We start from the raw sequence: 20,068 nt of genomic DNA, 5'->3' as shown, positions 1-20,068 counted from the left end.
CTAATAGGAAATACGGATCCATATCAAACACTGATGAACCTATTATCCGGATATTTTGGCAACTATCATTTTTCCATAGTTTTTTGCTTGTATGCCGTAAGTCCGTATTTTAAGGGTAATTTTCGTAAGACTTACTGCAAACTCGATAGAGTTGGCAGATCTGTGATGTCTGCATTGTTGCAGTTTATAATGTTCAGCACTGGGGCATCATGCCGCAGATTTGTAGCATCATATCCCAGCCAGTCACATTATCCTGATACCAGACCTACCAGTCCTAACAATAGCCTCTTAACGCTGAGTGCCAAGCGAGGCAGCTGCAGGTTCCATTTATATAAGTCTTTGGTATGACTCGACCAGGGTTCGAACCCGCTACCTCCTGCATCCGAGGCTGACGCTCTAACCAACTAGACTACCTGGGCGGTCAGATGTAAGGTGAAATTGTTTGCTTTTTCAGCGTGCACAGTGGAGAGAACGCTCGCATACCTATATGTTACTTTCATGCACTGTGGCTGAAATCTCATTACATATTGTACTTGCAGATATAAGCACGTAGCTAACAAAATGGCCCGTCCCATGTGCTCGAAAAATCTGCCTGGATTAGTCTAAAATACGTTATCATTAGCATTTGTTAAAATAGGGTTCACGAATTTTGCCAGAGTAGGAAACACCAGTTTCTGAAAATGAAATGAATGAAATGCAAAATATATTTTCAAAACTGAAAAAAAAGTTATCGGCTTGTTTTTTCACAATAAAATGAAACTAGCACTTCTTTGACAGAAGCACGTTTGAAGTAAGGTCAGGACGTATTCTCCATAACCCAAATTGCAACCCTCAATCATACACCAAAAGAAATGAAATAAAAAAATTATTTTAACAAAGCCTAAGATATACAAAGTCCTTTTTAAATAGCCAGGACTACCAGTTAGGAAATCCTCGGAAATTTGTTTTCTTTGAAACTCTTACCCATGCAAAATATGAAACTGAAGGACGCCACATGTGGAAAGTTCATATTTGAACTACTTTGTCTATTTAAGAAACAATGAGTGACAGAAAATTTATAAATGATCCAAACATTTATTTCATTCATAACATCTCTTTCAATTATACAGTCAATGCAAAATGGTAAAGATGGTCCTAATAGAGTGGGGGAAGGGATGCCAAGACATTTCCTGCAAACCGAATCTATGATTTCTTTTTACTTTTGTACCGCTGAAATAGTCGAGATAGTTCCGAATGCAATTAAGGTTTAAGAAAATCATGACGTGAAATGAGTGACGTCATCTTATATGATGTGACGTAATGTTGTCTTCAAAGTGGTAATAGTTTTACACCGATGGAAAGATATGAAAAGGCCAAAATTTTCATTTGTGGCTTCAGTTGTCATATTTTACTTCGCTATTTCGGCATTTTCCGTTTTCAAGTATGATAGGTAACCTTTCTCTCTCTCTCTCTCTCTCTCCCCATACCACTATTTAATTCATATAATAATAATAATAAATAATAATAATAATAAGTACTTTGCATAGCGCCTAATCATTAGAAGCTCTAAGCGCTTTACAACATTAGACAACACCTATAAGATATAAAAAAACAACAACATATAATAATATTATTACAAAAACAAACACCATGAAATTAGAAAGAAAAAACATTTTAAAAAATTAAAAACATGCTGAGAATATTTCAGGTAGGAAACATTGTTAGGTCTTTAAGTTTGTTTTTGCAGTCGAAATAAGTGAGTTTTGAGAACCCTCTTGAATGTGATCACTGTGTCTTTGTGGCTAAGTTCAGTGGGCAATTCATTCCACATTGCTGGGCACTGGTATGCTAAAGAACGCTGTCCACATGACTTTGTTTTCATAGTGGGAATAATGAGTATACGATTGTCAGAAGAGGAGCGTAAGTATCTTGCTGCTGTATACACATGGGTGAGTTCAGATAGGTATGTTGAACTAGAGTCCGACAGTGAAACCTGGCACAGAGAACAAATATTGTGTTTGATTCTGGATCGAATGGATAGCCAGTGTAGGGTACAGAGCAGCGGGGAGGTGTGCTCTGATCGTGGTATTCTAAGTATGATCCGAGCAGCTGTGTTTTGAACTTTTTGAAGTTTCTGGAGTAGATATTGAGATGAACCAGACATAACTGAGTTACAATAGTCCAGTCTTGAAAGTACTAATGAACACACAAGTGTTTTAGTGGCATCAACTGAAAGATATTTGCGAATTGAGCTGATGCGTCTCATCTCCAGATATGCAGCCTTGCGTATGTTCATGACATGTTGGTGCAATGTGAGAGTACTGTCCAGAGTAACACCAAGGTTTCGTACTGATTGTGTGAATTTAATGTTGGTTTTGCTGATATTTATTGTTTGAGGTAAAGGATGTGATGAGAAAGTCTTTGTGTTGTGATCAGAATAGCCTCAATTTTATCATCATTCATCTGTAGCTTGTTACATGTCATCCATGACTTCACATCAGAAATGCACCTCTCGACACCTTGGATGGTAGCATCAACTTCAGTTGGGTGGCTAGATTTGTATATTTGGGTGTCATCAGCGTACAATTGGTGAGACACGGGATGATGCTCTATGGCACTTGAGAGCGACTGAGTGTACAGAATGGAGAGAACAGGTCCAAGAATAGACCCCTATGGAACATCACAACATAGATCAACTGGGCTGGAGTGTATTCCATTTGCAGATACAATTTGTATCCTGTTGACCAAGTAGGACTTGAACCACAGTAAGGCTGTATCATGAATGCCAAATACATGCTGGAGACGGTGAAGTAATATCTCATGGTCTATTGTGCCAAATGCTGCAGACAAATCAAGGAGGGTGAGGACTGTAATCTTTCCGCTATCCAGCGCAGAGAGAATGTCATTAACTACTTTTTAGAAGAGTAGTTTCAGTACTGTGGTAAGGGCGATATGCAGATTGTACATTGCTAAAAAGACTGTTTGAATTTAGATGAGGTACAAGCTGGGATAGAACAACCTTTTCTAAGATTTTTTTATATGAATGGGAGATTAGAAACTGGGCGGTAGTTCTTTAAATCATTATGGTCTAGCGTTGGTTTCTTCAGCAGAGGCTTTACAATGGCAGTTTTGAAAAATGATGGGAATTCCCCGGGATGAGAGAGAGGTATTAATAACATCAGTTAATGAAGGCAATACTGGATCTAAGCACTCAAGCAGCCGCGATGTTGGAATTGGATCAAGTTCACATGACTTTGGTGCACTCTTCATCAGGATTTGTATGTACGAAATCCATAGAGACCGGTTAAAATGCTGCTAATGGTTGCCGCTCAAATTCTGTATCCCAACTGTATGGTGACGACGAGTCAATTGAAATTGTGGTGTCAAGCTTATCTCTAATGGTTTGTACTTTGTCATGGAAGAAATTTGCAAACATGTCTGGAAGGTCGACTGGACAGAAGGTAGTTGGAAGTGGTGTTGATTTGTTCCTTGACATTATCTTGTTAGTAATCTCGAAGAGCTCTTTGCAGCTGGAACTTTCCATAATCTTAGTAGTGTAGTTGGCTGTTTCGCTGCATGGACTGTCTTTGTAACATTCTTCTTAGCGACTTCATAGACTTGCTTATGAAATGTGAGTCTGGTGGAAAGACAGAGCCTCTCAGCTTTACGGCGGTCTCTTTTATCAGTGCGAAGCTGGTCCCTAACACTGCTATACCACGGAGAACACTTTTGAATTAATACTCTGCACTTGGTAGCTTGGGCATGTTTGTCAAGCAATAAACCAGACAGTTATCGAGTTGTTCTGTGGTAGGAGGTAAGCAATTTGTTAGGTTAGCTTGGTTCTATTTATCATACGGAGGTTTCTCTTAGTAGCAGATAAAGGTGGAAGGTTAGGGACTGATACGTCAAGATGGCATATAATGCAGAGGTGATGTGACGCAAGGTCATGGGATACCAGGGAGGACCGTAGAATGTTATCATCAGGTCTATGAAGAATCCAGTCTAAATTGTGACCATGTTTATGGGTGGGTTGGTTAACTGACTGTTTGAGGTTGAAAACATTAATGGAATCTATGCGTTTTGATATATTTAAGTTTCCGGGACAGTCAAAGTGAAAGTTGAAATCTCCAAGAATAATCAGGTTGCCACCTATCTAATTTCCATAGTCCAGGAGATTCGGAAACTGCTCCAAAAAGAGAGAGTCAGCCAGCTTGTTTTTTCTACTAGGAGGAGGGCGGTATAGGCAGAAAAAAATGGACTGACCTTTGCTCCAGTGTGAGTGTGGTTTGGACTAGTTCAAACGATGTGTGGTCGAAATTGAATGTTGTGGTGTAGTTAAGACGTTTTATCATGAAGTTCTTTGTGTTGACAGCAATTCCACCTCCGCGAGAATTACGGGAGAACGACTTGATGGAGTAACCAGTGGGTGTTAGATCCGCACACTTGGGCTCATCGCCTGATGTTTTTAGCCATGTTTCTGTCAGGAAAAATATGTCAACATTTTGGTCGTTGATAAAATTAACTATTTCTGTGCGCTTTTCCGGTGGTCCTACTGACTGGGCATTGAATAATGCAATGCGCAGAGGTATTTATTGGATAGTTGACACAAAGGTTGACGAATTAATAGGGATTTGAATTAGGTTATCTAAATTAACGGTCGAATTTTTTTAAATGGTTGTGCCGAAATAAGGGAGATAATTGGGATTCTTCTTCCTGTTCTACGCCGGCCAGCTTTGAAACAACGTTTCTTTTTTCGCTTCTGTTTACATTTTGGTAATGATGAATGTAGTCCCAGTTCGTTTAGTCTAGAGCACAATGTAGTGTGGAGAGCCAAGGAGTGATCATTTAAAGCAATTAATGAGGGTCCATCGTAGCATAAACGGGTTGACTAGCGAGTATCACGTGATGGCAGTTTGTTAAAAAACAGTAGAGCAAGACAGCAGAGACAAAGTCTAATTGTTCTCGTTTCCAAAACAAGGAGATGAAGAAACACATACGAATTTAACAGCCAACACATAATGAACACAATAACGAAGATGAAAACAGGCAACAAGCACAAATATCATGAAAACGGCACTAAAAAACGGAACAGCTGCTTCAAGCCGGTTAAGCGATAGCGGCCATCTTGATCCATGAAAAGATATTGGTGTTTACATGCGGCGCATGAATATAAATATGACTATTTATATAATAATGCCTATTGTCGTGTTTATGTATTTTGTTTGTTCTTGCTGTGAAAACACACTACATATGATTAACATACATCCTTTGAAAATTAAGTTGGCGCCTAGTGAAGAAAAGACGTGTTTATGTTTTATGTCACAATCCTAACATTTTAGAAAATACAAAAGATGTGTTTTTGGACACCTTGTATGTTATGCCTCCGTACTAAACATTTCGTGCATAAATTTAAGAGGGGAGTACCTAGTTCCTTCACCCCATCTCGTATCGATATATTTTTGCAATGATTGTACCGGGGACCAGTTTAATCCTGGCGGAGAACCAGTTGACGGCATAAAGCTAATATCTTGCTAACTTTTACTTGCCTCACAAAACTATTTTCTAAAGGTATTGTATATATATATGTGCCAATTAAACATTTTAACAATTAAGGCTTGTATTGATATCAAAGAAATAGTTTTGTTTGACAAACTTTGCAGGCTGTCTGCAGTTTACTTTTGATGTAAAAAAACAACAACACAAACGCAGAAAATTATGTGCAACTAGTTACACATTTATGCTTCTTCAGGCACGAAATGTTTTGAAAGAAAACGGATGACATCATTTATTTTAAAATAACAATTACGTCATAAATTATATGCATCTTCATAACAATTATATATATATATATATATATATATATATATATATATATATATATATATATATATATATATATATATATATATATATATATATATATATATATATATATATATATATATATATGTGTGTGTGTGTGTGTGTGTGTGTGTGTGTGTGACATGATCTAAAAGATACACGAGTCTCTATTGAAACCTGAATCAGTAAAATAATAGAATAAAATAAAGACAAACTGTCATACGTATAATCATACTGTTATACAGGATATACAATATATCAATTTTGTTAAAAATTTGAGAAATAATTATACAATTTTATATAGTGCATTGGCATTAAGGCAATTAGGATACAAAGTATCTAACTTATGAATCCAATATGTTTCTTTTATGAGTCTATTCATGTCACCATGCACAATATATATTGGCATAAAAGAAAAATCGAGTAGAGAGTGATTATTGATGTTAAAGTGTGTTGAAATACTAAAGGTAAAACTGAGGATCTCTATCATTACATACATACATACATACATACATACATATATATATATATATATATATATATATATATATATATATATATATATATATATATATATATATATATATATATATGAAACAGTTGATTATTCATTCTCTTAGAAACTTGTTGAAGGGTTTGTCCAACATATTGCATGCTACATTTTTTACAGGTTATCAAAAACTCACATCAGTTGATGTGCAGTTAGTGTTATCCTTAGAGAAAACACCTCTTTTGCGTGTGTGATTTTGATTTTTAACGTATTTTTAACAATTTTTCAGTCATATCGCTACGATGTCTGCAGTGTGGCAGTTTATAGTGATGCCTAGGACTGGGGCATCATGTCGTAGACGTGTAGCATGATGTCCCACCCAGTCACATTATTCTGACACCAGGCTGACCAGTCATAACACTATCCTCTTATTGCTGAGCGCCAAGCTAGGCGGCAGTTAGTACCATTTTTGTAAGTATGACTCAGCCGGGGATATAACCCACGACATTCCGCATCCGAGGCGGACGCTTTAAGCACTAGGCCACCGGAGCGGTTACCTCTTTTGTATTAGCGCTACTGAAATAAGTACTTTCTCTTATGTTTGCACATTGAGAGCACCGGTGTCTCTTACATTTAGATGACGAAAATTGTCTTTTTTTATTTCTATCAGTTCTAATTAGAAAAATCTTGCAAATTCTTGGGTCTTCTGTAAGCGAGAATTGGTTTATTTTTGTAAAGTGATTTTACGCTGGTTCTATTTGATAAATTTAGGATGCTGGTTCTATTTGATAAATTTAGGAGACTTAACATTTATTAATTATACGACCTTAAATAGGTAATGAAGGATTATATTGTATTGTGAAAGGAATTATATTTTTCTCCATTCTACATTCTGCTGCGTATAAAGCCTCGTGATGAGTAAGACTATGGGCTTTGTTCAGCACAGAATCAATTATATGTGTAGGATAATTTCTATCTTGGAAATATGTTTTTAATTTATTCAACGAATTTTGTAATTGACAATCATCTGAAATAATGTGTCGGTATCTTTTGCCCTGGTTATATGGTATACCGTTTTTACATGACATGGGATGACATGAAGAATATTCCACATATTGGTGAATATTAGTTTCCTAGATATGAATATTTGTAGAGATAGTGTTATCAATATTTTTTATTACATTTACATCTAAAAATGAAACGTGCGTACTAGATGCAGTATACGTCAATTTAATCGTCGGGTAAAAATGATTTAGGCATTCAATAAAAAAAATTCAGTTCTTCAGTTGAATGGTTCCAGATCATAAATATGTCATCTAAAAATCTGAACCAAACAGATCGATTAAACTTTTCGTTTTAAACAAAATCTTTTTCTAATTTGCCCATGAAAAGGGACTACCCATTGCCGTACCCATTATTTGGATGTAATTCGTATTATTAAATTTAAAATACTTATTTTCCAAGATAAATTTTATTATTTTACAAATATCTGCACTAGATAGTGTGCTTTTATTAGGATTGTTATCAAGAAAATACTTACACGCTTCAAAGCCATCTGCATGCGGAATGTGGTATATAGTGATGTTACATCTAATGATACCAGGATTGAGTTATCAGATAGCTGTGGAATAGACTTCAACTTTTTAATGAAATCAGTGGTATCTTTAATTTATTAAAGTGATTTCATTCAAAGTTGTAAAACACTGTCAATAAATTTGGATAGGTTTTCAGTAAATGAATTACAACCTGATATAATGGGTCATCTTGGATATTTTAAAGGTAAATTATAGTCAGGATTTTTATGAGTTTTGGGTAATATGTAGAACTGAGGTGTACGTATGTTAAGAGGGAAAGTACAAAATTTCTTCTCTGCTTAATTATTATTTTTAGCGATCTCATTAATGCATGTTGTGCTAAAATTTTGTCCCAAACCATAATGTCACAACAAAATTAAATTAGCTGAAGACATTTTTCATTTTTCTAGAGGTATAAAATTAAAATATGTATTTTAATGATACTGCATACAATAATTCACAATTCAGAGAGTAAATCGAATTCTTTTCGTGCTAGAAAAAAATGGGTTCATTTAACACAATGAAATCATCTTTTACACCACCTAGTGGACGTGATTCCTATTTAAATTTTTATATTGACGCGATCACAAAAGAGATTTAAATTGGTAATCATAAAAAGCAATATCATAGTAATATTTCTAAGGACGAAATTAATTCTTTATATAATCTAATGAATGACGACAGTATAGTGATTAATAAGACTGATAAATCAAACACTATTATTATTATGAATCAAACATATTAAAGAAGACCCAATAATCACTCTCTACACGATTTTTCTTTCATGCCAATATATATTGTGCATGGTGATATGAATAGACTCATAAAAGAAACTTATTAGATTTATAAGTTAGATACTTTGTATCCTCATGGCCTTAATGCCAATGCACTATATACGATTGTTTTATTTTCTTAAAATTTATATATTGTATATCCTTTATAACAATATAATTATATGTATGACTATTTGCAGTTTATTTAGCAAAGCAAACATTTTTTCTCAGCCTTTTTAGCTATCAGATCCCTGGACTGCCAATAAAACAAACTGGATTGATTACAGAAGTTTATAAACTACTGAATACATTTAACCAAAATGCAATTATACATTCAGTCAATTCCCAACTAAGAAATCTAAATGGAAAAGATTGCAAATTTCCTTTTAGCAATATTTTCCATTTGATTTGTAATAGTTTGTTTTGTGTTTACTTCTGATCTTAACCATTTATTGTTTAGCAATGCTAATCATTTTATTCATTTTTGAAACTGTATTTTCATTTCGCTGTTGCAAGAAATCTTCAAAGCCACATTGCATCTGTGCGTGTTGTATGCACTTAAATGGCGTTATATTTGTTATAATGTGCATACTGTATGCACTTAAATAAAAGTCCCATTGTGCAGGATAAAAATGTTTGAAATAAATTATGATCTGACAACATATCAAGTTATTTTTCGTTAGCTCTCTTTGTGCATGTTAATAAATTTGCATTTTTTATGATCATTTGCAAACGTAATCACAAATACTTTTCATTTTTGCCGTATTCTTTGTAATATAAGGAACAAATCTCTCTCTCTCTCTCTCTCTCTCTCTCTCTCGTTTAGCTGGGAAAGGGAAATTATTTGCGAAGAGTTTAATAGCCAAACTGCCCCCAGATGACGCTCTAACTTCCCTTGAATGGCCATTAGCCCCATGAGTTTATTTCTGCCATATTTTTACAGAATGTGTACTCTTGTACTCATAACATTTTCAAGACATTTAAAGCCTTCCGCAAGCAATTCTTTTATTGATTATTAGTTGGCACTATGAGCCAGCAATTCCCAACACGTACACTGAACCGATGAAGACCAGAAAAACAGGCAATTTTATACATAAGATATGAACGAGCGAGATTCCACATATCGTCTAGGTTAATTACGTAGACGGCGACGAACAGCTTAAAGCATGCAGTTCGTGTAAATCTTTAAATAAATTGGGTAAACCGCCTCAGCAATTATCCATTTAGAACTACTGAAGCATAGTTCCAAATTACACGTTAAACAACGTCATTGCGGAGCAGATCGGCTAATACGAGTCGTCTCCCTTGGTGACGATGTTACCCTGGCGATTTCTGTCGTTCAAAGTACGCTGATAACAAAATGCACCGAGCCATAAAGGCACAAAGAGCAAAGAAATGTGCATGACATGCGTGAATTCTCTAATATGACGCCATCTCTCTCCAAACAGCGCATACAAATTTCTAAGCTTGATCTATAATAAACATGCCTTTAATGAACTTGTGCAAAGGAAAGGAAGGATTAAAATTAGAAATATAATACTGACAAAAGTACCTCAATGATTTGTTTAATTGATTTAATAATTTTCAGTCATGTAAGGGTCAGATTTCTCCGACAAAACTACAACTGAATGTAAATTGACTTTATTAAAAACGTAATCTAGGGCCCAACTCTATAAAGTGTCTCTTTAAAAATTATTCTGGTGCATACAAATCTTATTAATTACGGGCCCAACTAGAAAAAATAGCACTCGGAAGTTTGAAAGAATGCGTACTTGAAAAAGTAAGGAGTTCAACACCCTCCTCCCCCTGCGGTACCCTCCATCCTCAGATCAGTACGTGGGTGTGCCCATGGACAAAACAATTTACTCCTACTTCTTTGACACGAAATATCGTACTTATTTATGTTACTGTGTCTTTAACCACCAAACCAGATTTTTGTATAATTTCACCTTTTTTTTCTTCATTTTTGAACAGGAAAGTTGACGAAGGCAACCTCCCTGAACCGAGTCGACCTTGGTTAAGTGGTATCAACCTGACTTACAGCAAAGGCCAAGACACGTGCGCAAACCCAAGGAGCAGGGTTCTTCCAGGATGGAAGCCGCTATCAATTCTACAAAACAATGTTCATGACGAAATAATAAATAATGAGAGGTTTTCAGCCACTAGTAGATTCGTACTAGCTTTATTTGTGACTTTCTTTGTTTACGGAATTGTGTGCTATGGAAGATATTTGGCAAGAATGTATCTGCCAAAAATGCGGAGAGTTCTTTATAAGGTAGTAGAGTATTATTATTATTATTATTATTATTATTATTATTATTATTATTATTATCATTATTATTATCATGAGCAACAAAGCATTGGCATTATTTGGTAATAATATAACTGTCAATATGTAGTATACTTATGGCATTAGTAGCAGTGGTAAAATGAAGTTAGTAGTTGTAGTAGTTGTACAAGTAGTAGTAGCAATAGTAGAAGAAGTAGCAGCAGTATGCTAAAACATGATTAATTTAACCTCAGTGGTACAAGTTGGCACAACTAATATGATGCCATTTTGGTCTTTAGTTTCGGCAGCAGTCAGTGCCAGATAAAGGTGGTAGGGTGCCATGGAGCAATCTCATAAAAGCGTCCGTCCGGACATAAAACACAGTTAATTTTTCTATATATTCTCTACATTTGTTTCTCAGTACTGACCTTTCCACTGTGTGACAATCAATACAAATCATATGTCAATCTAAAATACCGTCAAAGATGACTTCACGGTGAAATTCTTGTCAAAGGTTCACCGGCATTCTTTTAAATGCTGGACTGTAAACAAACCAGCGTGCCATGGAACACAGATTTCACTTTCGGATCATCACCAAGACCTTATTACTAATCACTGTACACTGTCGCCCAAACACACACAGACCACCACACCATAAGCTCATATTCTAAAGAATAAAAGATTGTCTTTAAATCCATACCAAGAAAGCCTAAATCTAACTCTTGTATCACTACCAAAAGGAGAAAGGAAAAAATGCTCTAAAAATAGACTGGGACCACATTCGTCGGAACTATTAATTGTGATGTTTCCGTCCCCCTCCTTGAAAAATAAAAAATAAAAAAAGTTCGTTGCGTTCTTGGGCCCCTGCCTTTAAGGCATGAATCTGCTCCATTTAATCCAGTGTTGGTAGTAGTAGTAGTAGCAATAGTAGTAGAAGCAGCAGCAGTTATTCATATATAGACATTATTATTTTTATTATTATTTTCTTTTTTCCAGTGTATGACTAGGTCAACTGAACTGTTGTGCCTGGCCGCGTACCCTCTTTACTGGATTCCGTCCTTAGAGGTCACTGATAAATGTAAGTCGCTACATACTGTTTGTCTTATTATAACAGGGACAAGCGTCAAAATGAAAACCCACTGTAGAAATCCAGGTGTGCACCGAAATAAGAACCGACTGTAGAAATCCAAGAGTACGCCGAAAGGTTTAATTTTGGGGAAAATCTAAGCTAGTTACACAAACTGATTTAAAACATGATCTTGCTTGATAATCGTCAGATAACAAAAGAATCTCACCTACAATGAGGTGCAAAACCAACTCGTCCCAAAATGCTTGTATTCATTTTGTTTTTACCCAAATTTCGCTCTCTCATTCCGTTTTTATAACATTCGAAACTGATAAATGTACAAACAATAAACCACACATGGATGTATACAAATCGAACCTTAGCATGACCAAACCATTCCAAGTAGCCAAAAATAATACGTAAAGCACGGACTCCTTGTCGTTAAGACTCTTTGTCACACGTACATCGCCTTGAAAGGATCGTCTTCAAGTACAGACCGAACACATTGGTCAGTTTATAATAGTTACTGACCTTCCACCATGAGCCTTATCTTTTTTGTATAAATCTCCACAAGTAATTCTTTTTTCACATGAAATTGAGGCGTTATTGATTTTGTTTCAATTAAAAACTTTAACGACGCCTTTTTAAAAAGGGTTCAGACTAGTTAAAGTCAGAAAGCTTGAAAATCGATTACACACTACGTATAAATAAATGATCGTCGCTTAGCTAGGGCCCTTCAGTCAGTAATCGATTTTTAAGCTTGATGACTGCTTAAATAGACTAATATATTAAGTTGAATTCTTAAATGTCAATTGTTTATATAGGATAGTATATGTGCTATCATTGCACATATGGTATATTTTATTAGCGATCACTGAGTGTGTGTGATGATATTATATTAGCGATTATTTGTACAAATGGGGTATTATGTTAGCGACAGTTGTAAATATATGATATATTGGTGATCATTTTACATATAGGATATTATATGAGCAATTACTGTGTTTGTGTCTATCTATCTATCTATCTATCTATCTACCTACCTACCTACCTACCTACCTATCTATCTACCTACCTATCTATCTATTTATCTATCTATCTACATTCATACCTACCTACCTACCCACCTACATACCTACCTACCTATCTATCTTTCTATCTATCTATCTATCTACATACCTACCTATCTATTTATCTGGAGCATTATATTAGTAATTATTGGAAATAAGGCGTATAAAACATGTTATGTATCTTGTGTTACGAGGAACATATTAATCTTATTCAACAACTTTCATGAATTTCATTTGGAACTGGCACAAATGGATAATTTTATTTATCACACAATGCTGGTGATTTCTTATCTATACATCAGTCTCCGTGAATTATCTTGAAGATAACACTGTAGAAAGTATATGCTTCGGAATAAAGCTGCCTCAAACAAAATCTGTACTTATATGTTCTGCCCATATATAGCCACCCATCCCCAATTGTAAAGATGAGTGGATTGAAATATTTGACAGTCTTGTTCAAAATGATTTTGGTGTACATTATGATAAAACAATAATAAATTTTTATTCTAATATAGATTTCCTAAATGGAAATCATCAGAAATGGCCGGACTGTTTCAAAACCATTCATTTCACGCATTCAACAGACAGCTCCACTAGCATCACAAAAGACAGTTCAACTGTACTTGACTATATATGTTAGAAAATAATAGTGAATATTGTGTATCTGAGTTTTTAGTAAGTGATCACTAATAATAGCGAATATTGTGTACGTGTGTTTTCGGTAAGTGATAACTAATAATAGCGAATATTGTGTACCTGTGTTTTCGGTAAGTGATAACTAATAATAGTGAATTTTGTGTACCTGTGTTTTCAGTAAGTGATCACTATCCTGTATATACCATTAAGATATGTCTTTACTCACTATTAAACAACATCGTGAAATGCAATACAGTGATTTAATCATGTTGTAACAATCATGTAAGTATGTCAGAGGTCTATATTGCCTTGGACGAGTGGTAAAAAAAAAAAACACAAAAAAAATAATAATAAAAAAAATAATAATAAAATTGCCCATATATTCGGTAATCATGCTCCTTCTATAAAAAATGCGTTAAAGACCAGCTTTAACCAAAATGAATTACCAAAGACATAAAAAGCATGACGCAAAAAAGATATAATGAAGGACTGTGAAAACTATAAAATCAACCATGGCTAACCTATTACATAAAACAAGTTATTATAATCAAGCTACTGAAACCGCACCCAATACAAGCACGCTATAACTATAGTCTCTGCCTGACGAATGATCTCCCCATCCAATTCGACCAGAAGACATATTCAACTGCAAATGTGCGCGGAACATCAGATGTATCTTCAGTCATTACGAACGTAACAAATAATTACGTCTGAAGAACACCGAAATCAATGATCACGAAACCCTCCTAAATTATGTAAACGCTAAAGTTCCCACAGAACCTTTTCAAAAATTAATGTAAGTGGATGTGGTGTACGCTGTATTCTTGAGACACTGAATGTTCACAACAAATCCGCTGGGTTTAATGAAATATGACGAAACGCCCTCAGAATTGCTGCACCTGTGCTATCTCAGTATACAACCTACCTCATAAAAATATAATTTTTGGCGTTTTCTTTTTCAGATAAATTGAACAAATCAAAAGTAACCCCGATACATCCAAATGGCTGTAAGCTAGACCCAGGAAACTACATACATATTTATTTTCTCCTTACATTATCTAAAATTTGAGAAATGGATTTTTAAGAAGCAAGTGTGTGATTATTTTAATACAGTTTTAGTCTTTCAAAAAGAGCAATCGGGTTTTTCGCATAGGTTATTCATGCCAAAAATCTTTGTAACTAAACTCACAAACTACTGACTGCTGGAAATGCCGTTATGTTTTTACAGAGTTCATCATTGTTGTTCAGCTGTTTGACTTTGTATATGCTAGTCTGTGTCTGTTAAATATGACTGACACGTTGTACGTAAAACAAAGACATAATACATATTACCTTGTTCAATAGTGTCACTGTCTTTCTCCGACACACGGATTGTGTTAGTAAGATACATCCATGTGGACTGGTAGAAAGTGGTTGAAAGCTTCAAGGAAGACATAGTCAATATGTATTTTAATTAAGTTACCTTTCTTCAATAAAGTAATGATGTATTATTATTATTATTATTATTATTATTATTATTGCTGCTGCTGCTGTTATTGTATTGGCACCTACCAAGAACTTTTTAAACGAACTTATAAAAATCAAGAAAATTAAAATAAGATTTCGAGATGCATTATATAAGTTAGAAATAATAGATCTGAAAATTTGAAGGATTTGACTGATAATCCTAATTTGTGAGGCCTTGATTTTTTGTTTCTTCAGGCCTTCTTGGATATACATATCAGCTTATTTGTTTAGGACCAAGAGAACACTGTGAGGAAAAGTATCTTGTGAAACCAGGCAAAAAACGTTTATCGGTTTCACTACCGGTCTTATATGTGTATGCTGTTTTTCAACAATATTTTAATATATATTGTTTAAAATTAGCTTTCTTCGCGTTTCTAGTGCCAATGAATGTGGCAGAAGGTTCAGCTGTATTGTTTACGGGAAGACCGAATCCAATCAAAAATAAAGAAACGCAAACGGCAGGAGCTTACTCAAAACGACTCAAGAAACAACTGAAGACCATTCAAGATCTTGGCGTTCAAAATCGCTGGAAATGTCAACAATTTATAGCGCGTTGGAGGAAAGCATTAAAGAAATACAACATTAAAGGTAATCAGTTCCATTGCTACATTATGCAGACAATATTCAAGAACAGGTGGAAGTTGCCTGTAAAATTCATGAAATCTTTTAGGGTAGCAATACGATGCCAAAAGATAATCACTGTAATAATGGCCGATATTTTGGTGCACTTCCCTTTTTTGTGTTTCTAATATAAAATGAATAGACGCCTGATATTGGACTCCATGGAAACTGCTATAATGTTCTCTTCTAGATTACAATTTCTTTTAAGTAGAATTAGACATCTAAGTAACATTACGATCGAGTTAGATCAAAGCAAATAACATCTAAGTTCGTCAGATTATTCCGTTTCAGAGAAAAATCTAAAGAATGACAATGGGGCAAAACTCAAGCTGATTGGACAAGCCCACATCAGAATCAAGTCCCTTGAAAAGCAGTTATGGTTCATGGATTCAAACATCCGTGAACTTCGGATCAAACTGGACAGCCAGCGTTTGGAGAACAAGAGGGTGATAGAGCGGTACGAAAGGGCGTACAAGCAGATGCAGAACTTTGAAGGGCAGGACAGTTTACAAATTGAAGTTGCTATCAGTGGCGCAGGGATGGATTAGTCCTTAATACACACATAAATACACGCACACATGTCAACTTGTACGCATGCCCATCTAAATACTTCCTGGTTTTCTTGTATCTCGCTAAAGTTTTGTCCATCAGTACATGTGTACCTTTCTGCGTTATTTAGTCATATATTTTTATAGTATCGTTTTAAAATGTTATTTAGTCGTATATTTTTATAGTATCATTTTTTTTAAATAATCAGGTTCGACGATTAAAAACAAGCAAATGAATAAAGAAGACATATGAAATTTTACCGTAGACCTGTTCTTGTCTTGGTGCAGGAAGAAGCAGAGATGAAAGCTCAGGTGTCTGATTGCCGTGTTGTCCTTGATGTCGTACACAGTCAAGTCCAAAATTATGATAGTTTTTCTTCTAATGTTTGGAACAGGAAACCTTTTCCTTGTTTAGTTTTACCTCACATACTTGTAAGGCAAAATGAATCTATGGTATGGCCCTGCAGCCGTTGTCCTTCTTCCTCAGTACGTCTGTCAACGACTGCTTGTTGTCACTACGAAGACCATATATTTTGTACTATTTTGATAAAACTTGGAATAAAAGCTTATATGGTCAACATATCGAACAAGTTCTAATATGAAGACATCCGCGCATGCAAATAAGGTGATCCTGCATCAGATCTGCTGATCATGTGATCACTCTGGAGGCAATATTTCTAATCCGATTGTGATGAATTGGAAATATAAGTTTATATCACCAGTACCTATAAGAATTCTGAATATAAGCGATATCCACGCATATTAATTATATATGATTCATATTAATTATATATGATTTTGCATCCGATTGGGTGAGCTTTTTGAAAATTTGGAGGTTTAATTTATGAACTAATTTCGATCAGGTATACAGGCATATATCTCGAATATCTGGGATGAGTTCGGTTACGCGCGATCGACATCCATGCATATTAATGAGGTGATCGTGTTGGCAGAGCTTGTTACCTTTCAAGGAGCTTCGTTCATGAACTGATTTCGAACAGATTTTCTATGATGCCTTCTATAATAAAGGTCATAATGAGTTCGATTATGAACAACATCCATTAGGGGTGAAAAGATTCATCGATATATCGATACATCGATACTTTTGCTGTAATGATACATATCGATACAAGAGATGGAGAATCGATACAAAACGATACTTACTGTATGCAAGTTATTTTAGTCTTCAGCAGTCTTAAATATTATTAGTTTGCCTTGTTATTCTTTAAATTTAGAATTCATCTGAAACAGCATTTGCAGTCACAGACACTTCATGTTTATTAGCGAAAATAAAAAAGAATATTGAGAATACTCCTTCGCCGTCTATAAATTAACAAAGTCGCATGGTTCGTAATCTTCACACGCCCATTCATGCTTATTATCTTAACCCAGCAGCACGTGTATAATTAAGTATTTTACTCATCATTTAATAACCACTTTCACACGAAGTTTCCACCTTGATATGTATCTTATCTACTGTGGCCGGTTTGAAATCTACACTACCGGTGTGTCACACGGTGACATGTGATAACATTAAACTCTCCTTGGTGGTTATTGCTTGTTCCGGTCCAGGTTAAACAATAACCACCAATCAGAAATTAAAATAGATTATTCCCTGCTTGACAAACAGGCAGTGTTGGCAAAGTAAGAGAGAAACTTCGCGCAAAATCATTAATTGATATGAAAAGTACTTAAACAGAGATGCTGTCAGGGTGTGCGATTGCGTGTATTGTGCAAAATGTTACGAATTCGCGCCTTTGGAGAACAATGATGTGCGAGAACTCCTACAAATTGAAAACCCCGCATATGAAAATATGTTCGATGAACATACAATTTTTAATTAACAGTTCTTGTAGCGAGATCTTTTTTATCGGATAGACAAAGGTTTACACATCCGAGTTCTTTAAGATGACGTGAATGGTTGTTAAACTAAATTATATGGACACAGTATGCCCTGGAACAAAGAGCGTAGTTTTAACCTTCCATGAAGGGAGCCTTATAAATGCGTGTTTTAAAATACAGGCTACTTAGAAAACCGAAAATATATTATTTCCGGCGTGGTTCATCTTCAGATTTCGTTCGGCTAGTACTGGCTGATGATAGTGACGATGATACTAATTTTTAAAGTTATGAAGTATATCGGATGTCGGAGCTAGGAAAGTATTATTGGGGATAGCAGTGAGTGATTTTGAGCTCAAAAATGGTGTTAAATACAGATGTATATGTTGGATAGATACAAATAGATGGCATGTCGGACAATCTCTCTTTCTGCGGCATTTCAAAAGGGCAGAATACTGAGCCTAATTAAAAAAAAAAGACAATTTAAAAATAAAATGCAATTTTCATATTTTTATCACTCAGTTTAGCCCTGCGGATCATATCCTACAAAGCCACATACCCGTATCAAGTTTACGATTAAATAAATAAGGATGAAAAAATGAAATTAAGAAGAAAAGATATTTATCTGAATGTATTTGTCTACACAAGCAGACTATGGTATTGATGGACTAAAATCCCAATATATCATTAACGGACAGATAAGAAATATGGCATATAGGTCAATAAAGTACTTATTCATTAAAGTAAGTTTATGTTAGTGAAAAATCGTATTTGGAACAGATGTATGCAAAAGATAATATATGTGAGCCCTGGACAATTGTACGTAAGTCATTTGGTCTGTTTCCCAACATATTCAAGCTGACAAATATATATATATATATATATATATATATATATATATATATATATATATATATATATATATCCCATTCAGAAGGAAGCACAGAACAATATTCATACACAGATAAAGAACAGAGTATAATCAGAAATAATTAACAGATTAATGCTTATACAGCTAGGTGTGACATCTTACAAAGATTTTGATTTCAGCACAGCTCTAAGAAAGACGAGCAGGAAGAGAGATATAGAAGTGTTAGGTAAATATTGAACTATGGCCGTTTCCTCCTCCCTATCCTCCTTATTTCGGTCTCCTTAAATTGTACATAGGGAGCCAATTTGGAATTTCTCTTTTATGCAGAGATATTTAACCAGTGAATGAAGGTGCCGACGGAATAAATAAAATTAGCACGAATCAGCGAGAGGTGGGAATTTCAAACCGCTAAATTGTATCACCTTGTGTAAATTTTTAAACAACTGTACAATAGGACCGGGTGTTGTCAGTAGTTTTCCTTCTTTACTAGCAAATACAAGCTCCTGTGGCTGCAGCAGTCTTTTGCAGGAATTACAGCGTGATAGATTGTGTTGGTATTTGTCCTCATTCCCATTACCAGATTCGTTTTAGATGAGATCTTTTTTGAAGAAGAAAATTGTATTATTTCTTCTGTTTTGAAGATAACATCCTAATATCTACCCAATTTAAGTGACACATGAAATTGATAATAAGATGTATCAGAACATTTATGCCGTAAAACAAAGGGCCTGTTGGGTAAATTAAATTAAATGAATCCATTATTAAATGGCTATAAAGTTAAACAAAATTCACTTGCAACCAAAAGGTAGTCTGTTTGAAAGAATTTTTTATTATCTTGTCATTGATGAAAATTACATACAGATATAAGATAACTATATGACTATCTGTAATGGGCATACTTGAAATACAACTAGTCTGTCAACATACACAAAAGGACTCCACTTACCTTTTAAAGATGGAAATACCATCTAGTTCATACGTGTTT

The 20,068-nt window shown here is 34.9% G+C and overlaps 1 protein-coding gene across 2 annotated transcripts; it reads left to right on the top strand.

Annotated features, from left to right (window-relative positions):
* Window positions 1-1,307: 1,307 nt before the first annotated feature.
* On the top strand, window positions 1,308-16,633 carry LOC149779286 (uncharacterized). 2 transcript variants are annotated; one of them, XM_089938596.1, is made up of 5 exons: window positions 1,308-1,420; window positions 10,632-10,932; window positions 11,923-12,004; window positions 15,583-15,792; window positions 16,117-16,633. In XM_089938596.1, the coding sequence occupies exons 1-5, from the start codon at window positions 1,344-1,346 to the stop codon at window positions 16,371-16,373; spliced, it is 927 nt and encodes a 308-aa protein (XP_089794722.1). In that variant the 5' UTR covers window positions 1,308-1,343; the 3' UTR covers window positions 16,374-16,633. The 2 variants fall into 2 exon arrangements, with proteins under 2 accessions (XP_089794722.1, XP_089794721.1); XM_089938595.1 differs by having other exon boundaries at window positions 1,308-1,429.
* The last annotated feature ends 3,435 nt before the right edge of the window (window positions 16,634-20,068 follow it).

The sequence above is a fragment of the Sinohyriopsis cumingii genome, chromosome 17 (genome assembly GCF_028554795.1).
Source record: "Sinohyriopsis cumingii isolate HCF-2022 chromosome 17, ASM2855479v2, whole genome shotgun sequence".
Lineage (NCBI taxonomy): Eukaryota > Metazoa > Mollusca > Bivalvia > Unionida > Unionidae > Sinohyriopsis > Sinohyriopsis cumingii.
Note: the sequence above shows the minus strand (reverse complement) of the source record. Positions and strands in the feature narration are given on the sequence as shown.